Here is an 18,604-nt window from a genome sequence, read left to right as displayed (position 1 = left end):
GTACTGTGTAATGTTTAGTGATGTAGTCTACATAATGTTTTCTGCCACTTGTTAGTCTGGGGCTAGCTGTCATACAGGTGTGCTCTTTTAATATGTACAATTATTACCAATATTCAAGAAATTGCATGAAAACATAATATTATTGAAGCAGTGTGTAATTGGGCTGCATTATAGCATAATAAAGAGACAGCATAAATATCATAATCATTTTATGACTACTGATTTTGTAACAATGTAGTAAAAGCTAACTAGATTCTGTCCTAAGCTGGTGTTTTGCAGTGGTTCCAGCCCTGGTTCTGTGTCTTCTAGGTTTTGCTTTAGTTCTTGAGTTCTTAACAGCAGCTTTTAAATGGTTGAATGGGATTGTTAAGAAGCTGACAAGAGATTATAAAGGCATATGATAGAACATCAAGTCAGAATGAAAACCAGAAGACACAGGGGTTCCCCAGGGACAGTTTTGGGAACGACTGTTCTATGCCTTATGGTTTTGCTGTGTTTTATTGCACTGTGTTGATTGCTGTGCATTTTGCTGTTTGTCAGCACGTTGTTAGTTAGTGATGTGCTCTGTGTTGCGCTGTATATTGAGTTATGCAGTGCATTCTTTGTGTTGCGGGGCCGGACCCAATCCATCTCCCAGTTCTGCCCTGGCCCTTTATTCCTACAGTTAGCAACAGCTGCTAACAGCCTTTTGTCAGTTGGGTCTTGGCTGGGGGGAGGTGGGAGGTTGCCATGGCTATGCACTGCTGCAGGATGGGTGTTCAGACATCGGGTTTATAGTGCCTGTCATTGATTTTGGTTTGTTTCATAAGGTCTAAAGATGACAGGATACTTATCAAGTTTTCACTACATACAATTTAGTGAAAATTCCTCATCTGTGGAGAAAAAAAATACATATGTGCTGTATACACAGTATATTACAAAACATGCTCTCTTGCTTGTTGTGCACATTTAAAGTTGTTTTGAATCAAAAGCTTTGAAAATCACTCCACAGCAGTCCTGGTGCAAACTGTTATCTGCTGTTTTATTAAGAGGTAAACCTCCTGATTTTGGAGAACTGAATGTGAAAATGTCCTATTCCCACCACTTTATTCCAGTCCTGTTTCTCTTCTCTCTGTCCCATTGTCCTCAATATAATACATGAATCCTTGAGCACCGGCATTGTACCAACAGTCCTCAAAACTGCTGCTATTACTCCCGTGCCAAAGAAGCCTAACATGGCTCTCGACAATCTTAACAACTTTCGCCCCATCTCCAACTTACCCTTTCTCTCTAAAATTCTAGAACGTGCTGTCACACTTCAGTTACATAACCACCTCATGACAAACAACCTTTTCGAACCCCTCCAATCTGGCTTCCGTCAACTTCACAGCACAGAAACCGCCCTAGTCAAAGTCACCAACGATCTCCTAATAGCTTCTGATTCTGGTTCTCTTTCCATACTCATCCTTCTTGATCTCAGTGCTGCCTCTGACACTGTTGACCATAACATCTTACTTTCTCGTCTTGAGACTGTGTTTGGAGTCTCTGACACTGCCCTCAAATGGTTTAAGTCTTACCTCACTGATCGCTGTCACTTTGTCTCTCTCAATGGGTACAGGTCTGAAATTGGTCTTGTCAAGTCTGGTGTCCCCCAGGGCTCAATACTGGGCCCCTTGCTCTTCAGCATTTACATGTTCCCACTTGGTCAGCTTTTAAGAACACATGGCCTCAGCTTTCATTTTTACGCTGACGATACTCAAATATACATCCATACCAAACCCGACACTGATGTGGCTGTCTCTATTCTATCTAATTGCATCTCTGACATAAAAATTTGGATGACTCAAAACTTCCTTCATCTTAACTGTGACAAGACTGAAGTCATGCTTATTGGTACCCCCCATCTACTTCGTAAAGCCAGTCCTGTAACCCTGTCTGTAGATGGCTCTGTACTTGAGCTTCAATCAAAATTGAAAAACCTTGGGGTTATATTAGATTCTGGCTTAACATTCGACCAACATGTACAGCATACTGTCAAAACATCTTTTTTTCACCTTAGAAATATCGCAAGACTACGCCCTATGCTATCATTAACTGTGGCTAATAAACATAACAATATTTGTATTCTCTCGAATTGACTACTGCAATGCTCTACTCCCTGGGGTATCTAAATCTACTCTGAACAAGCTGCAGTATGTCCAAAATTCAGCAGCCAGAATCCTGACCAGGTCTAGTGCAAGTGTTCACATTACTCCTATCCTGGAGTCCTTGCACTGGCTTCCGGTCAAATTCCGCGTAGACTTTAAAATCCTCATGCTCACCTATAAGGCTTTACATGGCTTGGCACCTCAATACCTGTCTGAACTTTTATCGCCCTACTCCCCACCTCGCAACCTCCGCTCTTCAAATTCTGCCCTCCTTACTGTCCCCCAAACCCATCTACATTGTATGGGCGACAGGGCCTTCTCCTGCTATGCCCCCAAGCTCTGGAACTCTTTGCCCAAGGATATTAGAGAGTCACCTTCTCTAAACTCCTTCAAATCTAGACTCAAAACCTTCTTCTTCAGAAAAGCCTTTACTTAACTGGTTCCATTCTTCACCCCTCTGCTCTTCTTAATACCACCTTCCGCGGTCTCCTCTATTGTTATTGTTGTATTGTTGTAATTATAATTGTGTCCTATCTTGTGAAATCTTCTTAATTATTGTTGTAGTCTTCTTATTTATTGTTATTGTCATCCTGTAAAGTGCTTTGAGAAGCCACCTTTAAAGGCACTATATAAAATAAAGTTTATTATTATTATTATTATTATTAATGATTATTTAAACACTTTTGCATAGATCTGTTTGAATTCGATTGAATTCTGTATAGATGAAATGCGTAATTTAGCACGAAAACTAAAATATTTTTCATTTTTCATACATGTTCCGTTCTCATCCCCAATCAATTAGGAAGTCATTTAATATTGACTGTGCATGGAAACATTATGGAGAGCAGTATCTCAGTATATTATAACAGCCATTGACCAAACATTTAATTTGATTTCTGATATTTAAAATGGCTAAAGCACAATTAGAGCCAACAGTCATAGGGACCTAAGTCATACTGTATTTTGCACAGAGAATGGTGTTTGTCCTGACAGCTGCTACAGGATGTTCATCATAATTGTGCTGTGGTCTGCTGGTGACATACTGTATACTAGAGGTTCCCCTGGAAAATTTGCATGATTGCTTCATGCTAGTAAAGCTCTCTGCAAGCTCCACCAGCACACCCTCCCCAGAGTAAACAAACCCTCTCAGGCACCAGGGATCCTGCAAACACCTGCCAAGAGCCTCCCCAACCTCCTTTGTGCCTAGTCATTTCCACAGCTGTGCCTTACAGGAGTCCCTGCTCCTCAGTCCAGGCAGGCCCTCTGCTACCACAGCTGCTTTTCAGTTCCATAGTCCTCACTGTTTGGCAATTCATGCCTTTTACCTCACCAAGCAGGTGGATACTGTAAATATTTTTGCTTGCAACACATGGGCTATGAAAGAGCAGCTGAGTGCTCTGTGTGGGAAGAGAGCAGTGTTTTTATAGTCTTAAACTGACCTCCTTCAGATCATGAGTCCCAGTGCATCAGGGAGAGAGAAGACACAAACTGTCTTCCTATTAGCTACAAAGGAACAAGTAATAGGTTTATTCCATGCTGAAAAAAAAGAAGAAAGAGAACACAACGTTTCGGCCGTGGAGGCTTCTTCAGGTGTGAGAGAGACAAGGCAGTAAGCAAAGGTAATGTAGTGGGAGAACAAAGGTTGGGAGGGAGGAGGAGTGAGAGGCGGGAGCAGGGGACAGAAAGAGAGGCCAATCAAGAGGTGTGAAGTCAGAATGGGTGCAGAGAGGTGTGAAATGAAACTATGCCTTCCTATTAGCTAGATGTCTTAAGAGGTCCAGGTCCATTCTCAAGAACCCCAGTCATCCCAGTCACAAACTGTTTTCTCTCCTACTGTCCGTAAATGGTACCGAAGCATTCGGTCAAAATCCAACAGATTACGGAACAGCTTCTATCTCTAGGCAATAAGACTGCTCAACAGCCAACCTGCAACTCACCCATAATGGCTACATGGACATACAGTTTTAATTGAATTCGGCATACTGCACTACTTGGACATAATATATTGCATTCACCATGGACACATAGCAGCTCTATTCATATTGAGTTTAGTCTGAGTTTATTTTATTCAATATCTATTATTTTGTAACCTTAATTTTGTTAAATTAACAAATTGCAGAAGCTTGCAGAAAAGACATTTCATTGCCAGCAACTACTGCTGCATGCTGTATTGTTGTCATAGCTGCAGAGATGGGCAGCTTTCCTATATACCTGCTTTCTTCTCGAAATTATCTGCCTTTACCCCTGTTGCGCCAATAACTCTTTCTATTTAACTCAAGTTTGCAGCGCTGATGTCACGTACTGTACCGATGGATTGTGTTTAGTCTGGTGAAAGCAGAACACATTTCAATGTCTTAGACATGCTGGTTTTAGCTGAAATAATAGGTGAAGTGATAATGTAATATACTCACCACTGAATTCAACATTACACAGCTGCTATAACTGTGATTGCTTTTTTGTGTCCATCACTTTAAAAAAAACATCACTTATAAATGCAGCAAATTCACAAGTTATTGTCAGGTTACATAAATCAAAACTGTTTTATAATGAGTTAGGCGGGAGAAGTGGGAGCTTCCCCTCTTCCTTTATTATTCAATTATCTCACCCCCTATTTAAACCGTAACCACACACACAGGTTTTTAGTTTCCTGTTCCTCCCTTTGCTTTCACGTTCCCTCCTTGGGGGTAAGTGAAGCTCACTTTCCCGACCTCAGGTTTACAGCGCCACCTTGATCCCTCTTTGGGAGTCACATTGGACTCCCAGCCACACAGTTTTCAGCAGCTCTCACCTACTAATTCTCTTTTTCTCTATCCCCTGAGGGCCCAGCTCCTAGTCGTGAGGCAGTGCCTCTCAAATCGTGTCTCATGAATCAGGGGAGTCTTCCTCTTCCTTTTTATCTCAGTGAATCAGTGTCTTCCTCTTTCTTCTCTACACTCTGAGGGCTCAGCTCCCAGTCGTGAGGCAGGACCTCTTAAAGCGACTCTCAATGAATCAGGGGAATCTTCCTCTTCCTTTTTTGTCTTCTAATGGCTCAGCTCCCAGTCATGAGACAGTGCCTCTCAGAGCGACTCTCAGCGAGTCAGGGGAGTCTTCCTCTTCCTCTTTTACCCCTGAGAGCCCAGCTCCCACAGTGCCTCTGAAGCGACTCTCAGTGACTCAAGGGTGTTTATGCTTTCAGGCCCTGAAGGCTGCCAAGCCAGATCCCTTGGGTTCCAGTGCAGTCCAGGCATCCCTTTTCTATACATTACTTATCCCTGCTTCTATCCTTGAAACATGCTAGCATTTTATTTAACATTTAGGCATAGGTTAATGCTGATTATTTTTGTTAATAAGTGGGTTAATCAACAGGGAGTCTACTGTGAAAAATATGTACTTGTTGACTGGTCTTTGAGGTCTAGATGCCACATGTTATCCCAGATCATCCTACTAATGTCAAAAGGGACTCCAGTCCAGCAAATAGAGCATCCATGGCATACTGCAATTAACATTGGCAGAAAAGTATGCAGAAGTTGCACCAGAAGTATGAGGACAAGCAGTTTTGTGCTGGAGGGTTATTCAAAGATAAACCTGCAATAAAGTTTATTCCATGCTGAAAAGAGAAGAACACCATGCAATCAGGTTGCACCAATCACTACAATAGTAGCAACTAGACACTCCCGTCTAGACCTTCAGAGTTGCACCTCCCCATCGACTGGGCTGTTGTACCCAACTATTTGTACATATTTACAATACACAACCTGACATCCATTGCTGCAAACTACACAAAACTTTAATCTATTGCTAAAGAGAACATCACACTGCTGCTGCTGATGAGTCTATCTCAGGTGTTGCTCCAACATACCAATAGCAGTTGGTAATAGTCATTCTCTTGATAACCTTTATGTGTGTTTTTTATGAGGTTTGACATTCAACAGCTAACAGTAAATCGCCTCTTACCCTTTTCCCAATCGCCTCTCCCAGTGATTTACAGTAGTATGTTTTCAACAGTCAAAACCACTCACGTGTCTTGCTGTCAGTTGTTAATAATCAGTTTTTATTAATTGTGTCAAAATGACACTTAAATATGTATTCACTATCTAAAATATAAAAGGGGCATCACTGGCTTTGGTGTGCCCACATTTTTAGAGTAGAATTGTACACTTGAAAATACAAACGAAGTAGGGATTTGTGAATGTGTACTCCTTATATTCTGTAGGGTTTTCCAGTGTAAAAACTCAGCTTTGTGGAGGTGAAGGAACTTTTTTCTTTGCCTTAGTTTCAATGATTTGAGTGCATATTTCTGAAGTGTTCATGTGTGTACCCTGCAAAGAAATGGATATTCATCCAGTGTGTAGTCCTGCCTTGCTCTCTTTGCTTACAAAATAGGCTCTGAGTCGCCAAGAATAGGTGACTTTCTGATAACTAATTGGTGGCTAAGGATGGTCATTTTTCTCATTGGAAAAACACCTGGAGATGGCTGTGATTATTTACAAATCTAAAGAACTGGTATTCAAAAAAGATTCCCTTCAGCAACACCATGATGTTAAAAAGAAGATGGTTTTTGAGATTGCCTTTCTAATGACTTCCAATTTCCATTTAAAGATTTAGCTGACATTAAACGACTTGCCCCAAGTTATTGTCTCATAATTCAACATGCCCATGAAAAATGTAAAATTTGATAAATGGGAAAGGCAAGTGATGCATCTTAATTTATGTGATTTCCTTTCGTCATAAAATGAGATATAAATGAGGAGAGAGTTTGGATTGCTAATATGAACCTGGTTAAAGTAACGTGTATTAGAAATAGGGGAAAGATCTGTCTCAGACTGAGCTACAGTCTGCAGTGCCAGGCAGAGAGGAGGAGGTAAAGGGGAAGGATGGGTTAATTGAGGACCTGGCTCATTGCCCCTGCTGTTTTTTTTCTTTTCCCACAGGTCGGAAGTTCATCATCGCCAATGCCCGGGTGGAAAACTGCGCCATCATCTTTTGTAATGATGGCTTCTGTGGCATGTGTGGCTACACGCGTGCCGAGATCATGCAGAAGTCATGCACATGTGAATTCCTGTATGGCCCGCACACCAAGAAGATGGCCATTGCACAGATGGCACAGGCTCTGCTGGGATCGGAGGAGCGGAAGGTGGAGATTGCCTTCTACAGGAAGGATGGTAGGACTACAGGATGTTATTGGTCTCAAGCTTGGTTTCCTGACAGGGCCAGACAACACTGAAAGCCCTATTCAGGAGACATGCATCACTACATTTAGACCCGTTTTCTCTTAACAAGATGTGAACACTATGGTACAGGACAGTTAAGCAGATATTGTACTATGAAAGTTAAGTCTTTTGAAATGTTTCTTTTGGACTTTCTAATGTTTGCGTTTTTTCTGTGTTATTTTCAAGCAACATGCAAAAGTATATGTGTTGGGAAATAATAGATAAATAGAATCTCTGAGGTTTCCACTCTGGCCAGTAAGCTCTCTATCCTAACTGCTCTACCTTTTGTTTCCAGAACATAAAAGCACTTATAAAAGCAAAAAAGCAAGAGAATATGGGAAAATGAATTGTCTTTTGTTTCGAAGGGCTTGTTGCTGATAGTTTGCTTGGAATGGGGGAAAGAGTACTCTGTATAGACAGAGTCCCTGGAGAAACAACTGTCTGATTGCAGGCCAGGGTAACCTCAGACTCTGACCCTTCTATACACTTGCACTGTAGCACAGGACATCTCTTCAAGATGGGCTTTCACTTAGAAAACTTCTCTGGCAAAATATGGCAGTATCACAGTTAATTGTATTCAGTTAAGTTATAATAGGAAATGACAGTGAAATATCTAAGAAACCAGGTAAACATTTGACAAATTCTATAGAACAAATATAACAAAAGCATACTTTACCATGAATATTTAGAAAGTACACTTATCTATTTTGTCTTTGTAGTCAAGAGGCAAATCCTAAAAAGAGATAATATAAGGGCTACTTGTGGAAGAAAGATGGATATGGTTGTGAGCAATGTGAGCTGTATTTCTCTCTGCTCATTGTCTGTTCTTAGGATCCTGACATTTTGCAATGCTGCAGAGAAGAGCACGATATTATCTTTACAGTCACATCTGCTTCTTTCTTTTATTCCAACTCATGTATAATAATAGTATGGTATAAATAGCCTTTCCAAACTGTACACTAGTTTTTGAAAAGCACTATATAAATGTACTGTAATTAATTAGTGAATTGTGTTGATAAACCTACAGTAGAAGATTATTCTTCTGAGTGTCAGGTTTTGACAGGGCTGGTTTCAGTAATGATTTGCTATTTTGCCTGCTAAAACCAGCCCTTGGTAATTCACTATAGCCATTTTTGGTTGCATTTTCATAGCATTTCATGTTATTTAAAAAAAAGGGCAAGAAGTAAGTTTGCATATATCCTTTGGCACTTGACCTCTAATTATTCAGTTGAAAATAGAAATAGAGACTTCTATAATGGTGATAGTTAATACTCAGCTATGACCAACAATTTCTCTCAGTTCTTTCAGCAAAATTGTAATCGGCAATCTTGATTCCTGTGTTGCACAAGACAATTTTTCTATCTGCATCTATAACTTGCAAACACAGGTGATTGTAAATCCATCCTCAGAGAGCCTGGATTTAAGTGCTGTTTACAGACAGTAAATCACAAAGTATGACCAGTTCTTGTTTAAAGCAGGGGGTTTGCCGAGAGCCACAGTATGGTGAGTGCTCACCCACAGTGCACTAGAATCCTCTTGTTATGTCAGGAATTGAAGAGCCTGACTGTCCAGAGTCCTCTGCAGGTAACTTAAAGCTATTGACAAAATGCGGTAAATGGAAACTTTGCCCCCTTATTGTTGTTATTAATGCCTTTGATTTTGAGTCTATTTTCTATTTTAATAAACAATATACCTCTCTCCTGGACCCAGAGGTTGAGATTAAATTCTGAAAAAATAATTATACGGTAACTAGTATTTTTTGGACTTTTCACTGCCTGTGATGAAGTGAGCTGTACTATTTATGGAATGTACGTTAGATGAGTTGAAAAGGACGTGGAAACAAAACTGAATGCAGTTCTTTTTTTTTTGGTGCATATTAACATGACAGATAATATCTGCATTATGACTCAAAGTTGGCTTCCTCAGAGTAAGCCAAGTGCAGAATTTGAGGTGCCTGGCTCATTTTAAAACAGTCTGCATTTAGAAGCTGCAGTAAGCTGATTTTTGCAATCAGAGCCTTACTGAAGGAGAGTCTGCAGTGCATGGAATTCAATACATCCCCCATTCCGCTGATGGTGGGTCCTGTTTACAGTACATGTCACTGGTTGCAAGCTCTTATATACTGTACTAAGACAACCAGGAGCTTGATCTTTGAGATTTGTTACTACTATTAAATTTAATTTGTATCTATTAGTATTTAGACAGATGTGATCGGGTAAAGTTAAAGTAATATTAAGTATTTGAATTCTACAGTATGCTTCATCAATGCAATTAGTACAATTGTCATGTAAATTTTGAATTGGTCCAAACTGCAATGCAATGGAAGCCTTACTTTTTAACTTCCAGTAACTTCCAGTGCCATAGCTGACTACACACTCTGGCAATATTTGTCAGCAAGAACACAGAGAAGGATGAAGTGTAAATACACTACTGTCGGCTTTGTCTCAGTCCCCCACCAATCACTACTACGCTGATTCATGGCTTCACTTTAACAATGTTTGTTCTTGTGATATATATCCTTTGAGTCCAGATCAGTAATTGCCTCTGTTTTAATTTGTTTTCTGTGGCATGCATGGTGTCAGGTGTCAATGGCTTCCAGAACAATGAGTAATCAGATTGCAGAAAATGTGCGTAATAATGCACACGCAGCAATACAAAGCTGTAATGCTTTACAATGCTGCTGGAAAAAAAACAGAACTTCCTCAATAGGGAAATGCAATGGGAAAGCGTAGTGTCATAATCTGGGCGGCACAATGACTCTTTAATCCTTTAAATGGCAAATCAAGTTTACTGTTTTACTATAAAGCTCCTTTCAATATAATTATTCTGGTTTCCCCCAGGTCCTGCACAAGACCAAACTGCTGTATATTACTGTATTTGTAGCTGTTGTTTTCTGTTTCCGTTGTGGAGCAGCTGGAGTGCAAGATAGTGCATACATTAGCTCTGTGTCATGCCAGCTCCTTTTAGTATAGAAAAGCTCTTCATCATCTATCTGTGTAATGTAAATGAGCCCACAAGCAAAGTCACAAACAGGAACAAGCTCAACTTCATGATGCTACAAGAGCTGCCTATTCAGCCTCTTCTATCCAATATGTAGTGATTGACTGTTTTGAGAGCCAATACGTTATCAGCTGTGGATAACATACATGCCAGTTTGCAGTCATCTGGTGCATCCACTGTCTTCAATAATTTGTCAGAAATCTGTGCCAGTGGCCTATAAATAACTCCCCTCATTTCCTTAAGTACTCTTGTGCAGATACCATCTGGATCCAGGGTCTTGTTAGTCTTGAGCTTCCCTCATACTTATCTTTCACTTGCACTTTTATCTCTGGGTGCATTGAATGGACCAGCTCCTTGTTTTCATTTCCACATTAAAAAACATGTGCATTCACACAGGCCTTTAGAGCAGTTTCTTTTCAAACACATAGAGTTCAAACACACGCAGATGTGCTTTGCCCATGATGGCAGATTCTGTTGTCATGATTTTTTTACGATGTTTCTGTACATAAAGAAAGTCCAGTTTACACAGCACACAGGCTGTCATCTAATAAAATAAACAAAAGTATTCTAATCTCAGACTTAAACCATGTTGTGACAAATCCCTGACAATTGAATTTCCTAATTTTTCCCCAGAACTGTTGCATTAATGATACAAATATCAGGTTTCTACATTAACTGTTTCAGACCTTGGTTGATACTCACCGTACTAGATGGTGATGTCTGCTCTGATTTTACTTTGAGGTCATGTAGCATGCATGTTCTCCATTTTCTTTTTTAGTATGAAAATATGGCTGATTATTATTGTTTTCATTTTACACTCTGCATTTTAATTTGCTGTGAACAACTACACTATGAAATCCCATAGAACAAGGATGGTGAATGTTTTCCTCCTACATGTGCCTTGTCAAGCCTCTCACCTGTTGATGGAAGAGCAGGCTCACATTCACCCAAAACGGTGGGCAATGTACCATCCAACTGCCACTGTTGGAGACTCCTGGTCACAACCTGCTGAGGACATGAACAAGAGCAGGAATTGGCAATTCTGATCCCAGAGAGCCAGTGTGTCTTTCCAATTCCAGATGTTCATTCCAGCTTAGTTGGAAATGTAATGTACACTGTACTGGTGCAGTTATCAGCAACATTAACCAGCTCATTATTAACTCACTAGTACAACTTCCACTGCTTCTGATGTTTCTTCATATGCTGATGCTTTGGAGAGACTTTGAAAACCTGCAGACACTCTAGCCCACCTGGTGCAAGATTACCCATTCCGGACTTAAAAGGATAAAATCAAGACTGCAAGGTTCAACCTATGTTCCTCACAGAGCCTTTACAGTTTGATCCAAAGTCTGCACCATTTATTGTGGTAGGGATCTATATTTTCCTGGATTGTTGCACAGTCACATTTACTGGAGTGAACGCTGGCAAGCATGACACCAAACTGATATTGAAGCAGTAGCTTTAGTGGTGCATCCAGAACACAATGGTCAATGTTTATTTTTCTCATGTATAGAGAGCAACAGAAATTATGAGGTGTGACTATGATTTTTAAGTCAGTCAAAAACTTTCTAAGCACTTTCAGTCTGGGAAAATATATCAGATGCACACAATAAAACTCTGCAGAATTGTGAAAGTGTTTTTTTTTAATCATTATTATGTTTTTTGAACTGGCTCACATTAGTGAAATGAGTTGAGACCATCCATATTCCCAAAAGACTTGTGGATGCCTGCTTCATTACCCAATCAATGTGCTCTAGTAAGAGAGGAGCTGGAGTTTTTATGATTGTGGAGAGCACAGTACAAACATTGTAATGAGCTCAGTCTAATAGACCATTAAAGTGGTGGATTCCTGCAGAAAATGTTCATAAGATACAGGAATGAATGTGTAAGCCTGACTGGTTAGAGATATGCGTCTGCTTGAAAAAGAGAGACAACAGCTGGCTGGCATGAAGACTGATGGTTGGTTAACTTTGTTTTTTAAGTGTCTCTTTTACGAACACAGCAGGATGTTCCTGCCCATAGGGAAATGACCTGGTGAAGACACCAGGTAGTTCTCCCATCTCTGTGCCACATTCCCATAACCCTGTAAACCTAAGTGCTGCAGGCATTCTTTCCTCGCTCCCCCTCTTCTTACTGCTTTCGTCTTCACTCTTCTTACTCACTTTGTTGCCTCTCCCTCGTTTCCTCCACCCCCGCTCTTAGCCCGCTTTCTCAAATTCTCATGTCTCATTCAAACAACCAACTACAAAACATACTTTGTTTCTCAATTTTACACAAGAAAATCCAATTTGATGTCTAATTTGATTTTGATAATGAAATAATATTCTTTAGAAAGTTTTCAAAAATATTTAATATGTCACGGTTAACAATGTGCTTTACAAAAAGCATTCTCCCCCTTTTCTGATGTCCCATTTTATTAAATTGTATATGCATTATTCAAAGGGAATACTTTAATTAAAATGGAATGTTCACATTGAACAATTCTGTGGGTGAAAGAAGTTAAATATCAGCAAAACCCTCAAATACAAACAGATATGCTATCATAAGTCTTTGTGTATAGAAAATTGATTTTCCTATGGAAATAAAAAAGGTCAGAACTAATCTGCTCTTCATGCCAAACAATATTATTTTTTCCACATCACTATGCCTTCATTTGTGTCTTTGTGACTTTGTTTGAAGTAGTTGTGTTAGTGCAGCTGGCCTATTGGCTTCAGATTGCAGTATTATTGTGGTGTCGCTCAGTATTACCACTCAACTTACCTGCTTTGTCAAAATGTTGACTATGGTTGAGTCACACTGCATGAATGTGATACTGTGGACAAAAACCCTTTCTCCAGAATGCAACTTCATCCAAGCATCCATCAATCAATCAAGTTCTGAAATTTATAAAGTAGTCATCTCCGCGCACTGTACAATATATACTGAAATAAATAGATATTAAAAAAACTTTCAAAATATACAGTTCTGTGTAGATGGATAATCTATAATTGTTTAATTATAATATTACTCGTTTTCAGTTTGATCATAGTTAAAAGCGGAGTTTTAAAGCAATTTTAAATGCAGTGGTACACTCAATATATTTTTGCAGTCTATCCACACTGGGTGATGGAGCTCTGTGACCCACTGTTCATCAAGAGAACGATGTGCACTCAGCTACTCAGCACTGTAGCTATTTTCTATTGCTGTCTAAGCAGTTAAAATATCAGTCTGACTAAGGTTGTGCTGGAGAATATATTTCAATGCAGTGTTCGCCCACTCACTTATATTACAATTACTGCAAGTAAGTTTTCTCTAACTGCTAATGTGTTTTATGAGCAAAGATGAAATTGCAATTGAAAGTTCTCATTTTCTAAGGCTGTGTACAGTGCATACTTGTATGGTTTGGAGATTTAATCATCCATCACTATATAAATGGTACATTCAACAGAACGTGGGATTACTTTCAAAAGATGGCACACGTGACAGTAGAGACTCATCACTTTGTCCTTTACATGTGGGAATAAGTGTGGGTGAAAACATTTTTTACAATAAAAAAGCTTTTTTTATTGTACAGCAAATGCATAGATTTACAACCTGCAATATCAGAAGATTCAACACTAATTCAGTATTCATTTAATCACAAACAATTTAGATTAGTGCTGATTACAAGATTCTGTGATTGTTTTGGAACTTCACCTCATGTGCATACACTGTATATACAAATGTAAATTCAGCACAAGATTCCAGTTGGGATCCTTTCTTTATTCTTTTCATTAAGGTTTTTAAGGAGAAGAGGGGCCTGTGGAAGGGATATTCCAGAGCTCTTTTCCTCTTCTCTTGTTACCCAGCTATTCTTTTTAATATTGAAACTAGTGCGGCTGCTGGTTTATTGACCATACACTGTATTGACAATGACTGTGTTTGCTTCCCTTTGTCAGAAGGAGTTCTGTCTAAATGAGGTATTGATAGTCCCCTTTCATCAGTGAAACTGATAGACACTGAGTTATGAGCTCTTAAATTACAATTGCTTGCTAAGCTACATGATCCCCCTAAGCTTTTCCTTTGGAACTTGTATTATTACATAACCTAAAACACCATGCATCAGACTGCTACAGATGTCCTCCTCACATTGTGCCTATGATACCGGAGAGAGGGTCAATTGTATTCTGACAGGCAGAGAGGGAGCTCCCTATGTGTTCCTCAACGATCAGAATAGCTTCATTTCTTATGTTTCTTTCTAAGTTGATTGAAAGCCACTGACACCTTTAAAATTTTCTCAGACAGGTGATGTCTACCAGATAACTGCATTGCATTCTAGCTTCTGGTCCCTCTCTGTCTCCTCCTGATACAAGTAAACAAACTGAAAGACCACATGTCTTATTCAGCATTTAAAACCATGATATTTTAAGAAAAAGAATGTTAATGTTTATATAACTCTTTAAACCAACATTGAGTACAGGCCCAGAGAACAGATGTAGCTTCTACAGAGGTCACCAACCTGCTCTAGAGGACACAGGCAAGAGGGGTATTAGTGCAAAATAACGCAGGTCTCCTCTTGCCATGACAATCAATCAATTTCTCCCATAGGCCAGTTTCACTTCCTCTCCAGGAAAGAACTATGGACACTTGTTTCCTCTAGACAAGGAGAGTCTCTTGTCTCCCCTCCAGGCCAGGGCCTTTCATTTCTATGTTCCACAGTCATAATATGATCAATCTTTCCAGCTATTCAAGCACTAGCAGAGTTTTCATTGTGTGAAAGATAGTTTTCCTCCTTAGGTCCTCTGTCAGCAATTTGTTGCTGAGTTTCCTGGGAGAAAGAATATGTTTTTTTATTACTTGTTTTGCTTTTTTGTAGGCTTTCTTAAAGGTCAGAGTTGTCAAGCACACATACTAGAATTTAGTTTGAAACTTTTTTTTCTCGTATAACTGCAACTGGAACTAAACCAACTCCTCCTCTTTTGTTATTTTGACATTTAGTCTCAAATGAGATTGTTTGGCTTGTAACATTTCTTAATAGGTACAAGTAATAGGTTTATTCCATGCTGAAAAAAGAAGAAAGAAAACACAGCATTTCGGCCGTGGAGCCTTCTTCAGGTATGGTGAAGACACCTGAAGAAGGCTCCATGGCCGAAATGTTGTGTTTTCCTCCTTTTCTTTTCAGCATGGAATACACCTATTGTTCCTTTGCAGCCTACTCATGCTGACGCAGCTACCCACCTGAACATTTCTCAATACATTAGGTTCTAATTATTTTGCAGTACTGAATTACAAAAAAATATTCCTGTCTTTTGAACAGCTAATCTGTGCTTAAATCATGTCACACAACACAATGAAAAGCCTTGAACTCCTACTTGTCTCACTTTCCCTATCAAGCTGTGTCTTCTGCCTTACCTACTGGGTATGAAACCCAGAATGCGATACAGTATTAGCAGGTCAGCCAACAGCATTTGATGTTGTTGAGGCAATGCTCCAACCTTTTAGTTGGAACAGGTGATGCAGAAGAGCTAGGTTTCACAAAGCAGACACTTATTAACTATTAATTATTTCACTCTAATTTGTGACCTTAATAATAGGCATAAAAGAGGCTGTTCATAGCAGCCAATGTATTTTAAGAAACCCAGAAAGTAAGGCTGAATGAATGCATTAAAAATGTATTGAAACAAAAATGGATATGCATGTTTTTAATGGTTTATACAGTACTCACATCTCTTTTATAATGGCAGCAGCATTATTTATGGCAGGTTCTGTTTTAATCATTTTATTTTTATAATTCACAGTTCTCTAAACATATCTGTTTAGAAACCAGTTTACATAAAAGTTATCTGTTTTGTAGTGGAAAGTGGAATTATTGCTAGAAGTCAGGTAACCAGCTGTTACACATATTTTTGAAGCCCATAGCTGTCAGTGTCTTTCCAGAGCAGGTAGTGGAGAGCTGATTTAAGTGTCAGTGAAGAGTGTAGTGTGTGTAGTCAGGACCCAGGCACTGCACAGGGTGAAGCAGTGGAGCCCCTTTCACAGGAGCAGTCCTGCAGGGGAGTCAGAGGATAGGTCATCTCCATGGAAACCCTGGCGGTATTCTTGGTCTTTACTTGGCAGCTCAGTCAGAGGTGATAACAAAGTATGCAGCTTATAATTTAAAAAATAAAGTCTGTGGAACAAAGGTTTTTCCTTCAAATTTGCACAAAAATGATGGCAAGTACAAAGTCTCAGGACTTTGCATAATTAAACACGTGATGTATTCTAAAGAACAGATTAAAAAAGTAATAATTTGTTTGTTTTTTAATATACTGTCTTTTATTACCTCTAATTCAAGGAGACCCATAGCTGCAAAGATTCTTGACATTGCAGCACATGACCTTTGTCAAAAAGCCATGTACAGTATATAGAGTCAGTGATTGACAATACCCATCATAATAGTCAATACTCAAGTAAATCAATTACGATATTGATACCCACTTCAAAACACAATTGTCACCCAAGACACGCATATTTCATTAGAAGCATAAACAAATTGAAATGAAAAACATTTAAACATAAGGCAAATACTTTATATAGACTTACTACATACACTATATAGTTAATTTAAAAAAGAAACCCACAACCTACTGAGATTTGCATTTATACAATTATTTATTAATGTAACATTTTTTGTTTCATATAAGAAAACACATTTTTATGTACCAGGACAATACAGAAAGATTGTGGTTAAATGATGATTAAAGAGCAATGTGCTTTATTTTAACACAGTAGAGCAATGCAACTCTGTGCAGTGAGCAGGAGATAGTTAATAATTGTGGCAGATCTAATATTGTCTAAGGCCTAGAGGGGACTTGTGATTCTCGGGCTGGATTTTTAAGAAAGATTTATATTTTTTCACACAGTTATTGGATATTTTAAAAAAATGCAGTGAAAACACTCCCTCTGGATACAGGCCCTGTGCTTACAGACATGGATTTTAACCAGTTACACTGTGTATATACTTATTTGGAAATTTATTTTCCACATCCACTCCACAGAGCCAGACGCCCCTCCGTGGGAACCAGACAGCTACCAGGATGGTTACTAGGCTTTTTCATGTTCTTTTATGTTACAGTTCTGTGCTCTGTGACTGCAAAGTGGCACCAACAACAACCTGTAGAAAGATTAACAAAACGGTGCATGAACGCTTTGGAACTTTTTATCTGCTATCTTCTCTGTGACTGTTGCAGCTGCCAGCTTTTATCTCTGCTTTGAGCTGGAATTCTACAGCATCATCCCAGGGCAGCTCTCCTTGGCCCATATATAAAAAACCTTCCACCACACAAGGTTTGCTGCACATTCTTTGCAAGAAGGGGAAACAACAGCTTATCTTACAATTCCATGTCGTTATGTTTTAGTGATGAAAAAAAATGTTCAAGACCAGCATGATGTGAATAGGGTTCCTGGTGGAGTAAGAAATGCAGTCGTTTCCAAATGCTTTTGAAGAGAACTTTAAACAACTGCAGACATTTAAGTGTGCATCATATTGCAGAGCCTGCTTTGCATGAGGCTCGTAGCTGTTCATTTGTTAGATGTCACACCCTTCACAGTTATCAAAAACAACTTTTTCCAAGTTATACTGTCCAGCATTACAGCAAAAGACAACGAGGATGATATCCAGGTAATGCCTTTTAACGTTGAATCTGCATGTCATCTGCAAGACACAGCTGCTGCCGGTCTCCCTCAGGAACTTTCTTGAATTGCAGGAATCTGTGTTACAGGAATGTCATAGATCTATTAACTTATTGTTTGGCACCTAAAGAGCTATTAGGCGGCATTAATACCCGCCTTCTATGTGGAGTTTGTTCTGTTTCTGTATGGGTTTCCTCCCACCTCCCAGTGACATGTTGGTAAAGCTTACTGGTATCTTAAAATTTTCCCTGTTGTGTGTGTCTTGAGCCCGTCAAGACGAAAATCCTGTCTTGTGCCCTGTTCTTCTGGGGAAAGTCTCTGGGTTACCAAAAATAAGAGGCTTTTTGATAATGGATGGATAGAGGTTTTTAAAGGTGACAGTTTAATGTTTGATGGTTTAACTGTTGAATCAAATATAATCAATCACTTGAATACACAATGCCCATCACAACAGTCAATACTCAAGTGAATCAATGACAATAAGATGATCAATACCCATGAGGAGAGTGAAGGTGGAAGGGTTTAGTGGGTGACACATGGCACTATGCCAACAATTACGCCAACAGCCCCACAACACAGCAAATAAGAAAGAAAAGTGAGAAGTCGGTGCACCTATCAAATGATGAGGAAACATTAAGAAGTTCACATTGTTCCCTA

The 18,604-nt window shown here is 39.3% G+C and overlaps 1 protein-coding gene across 1 annotated transcript in view; it reads left to right on the top strand.

The window, feature by feature from the left end:
- Positions 1–18,604, top strand: part of kcnh2b (potassium voltage-gated channel, subfamily H (eag-related), member 2b) — a 258,779-nt gene that overhangs the window by 6,181 nt on the left and 233,994 nt on the right. Inside the window, exon 2 of the mRNA XM_088643187.1 lies at positions 7,040–7,270. Within this exon, the coding sequence (XP_088499313.1) occupies positions 7,040–7,270 (231 nt within the window). The remainder of the gene's footprint in view (positions 1–7,039; positions 7,271–18,604) is intronic.

The sequence above is a fragment of the Lepisosteus platostomus genome, chromosome 8, assembly GCF_059453375.1.
Source record: "Lepisosteus platostomus isolate fLepPlt1 chromosome 8, fLepPlt1.hap1, whole genome shotgun sequence".
Lineage (NCBI taxonomy): Eukaryota > Metazoa > Chordata > Actinopteri > Semionotiformes > Lepisosteidae > Lepisosteus > Lepisosteus platostomus.
The sequence above is the reverse complement of the archived record's forward strand: the minus strand, read 5'-3'. Positions and strand labels throughout refer to the sequence as shown.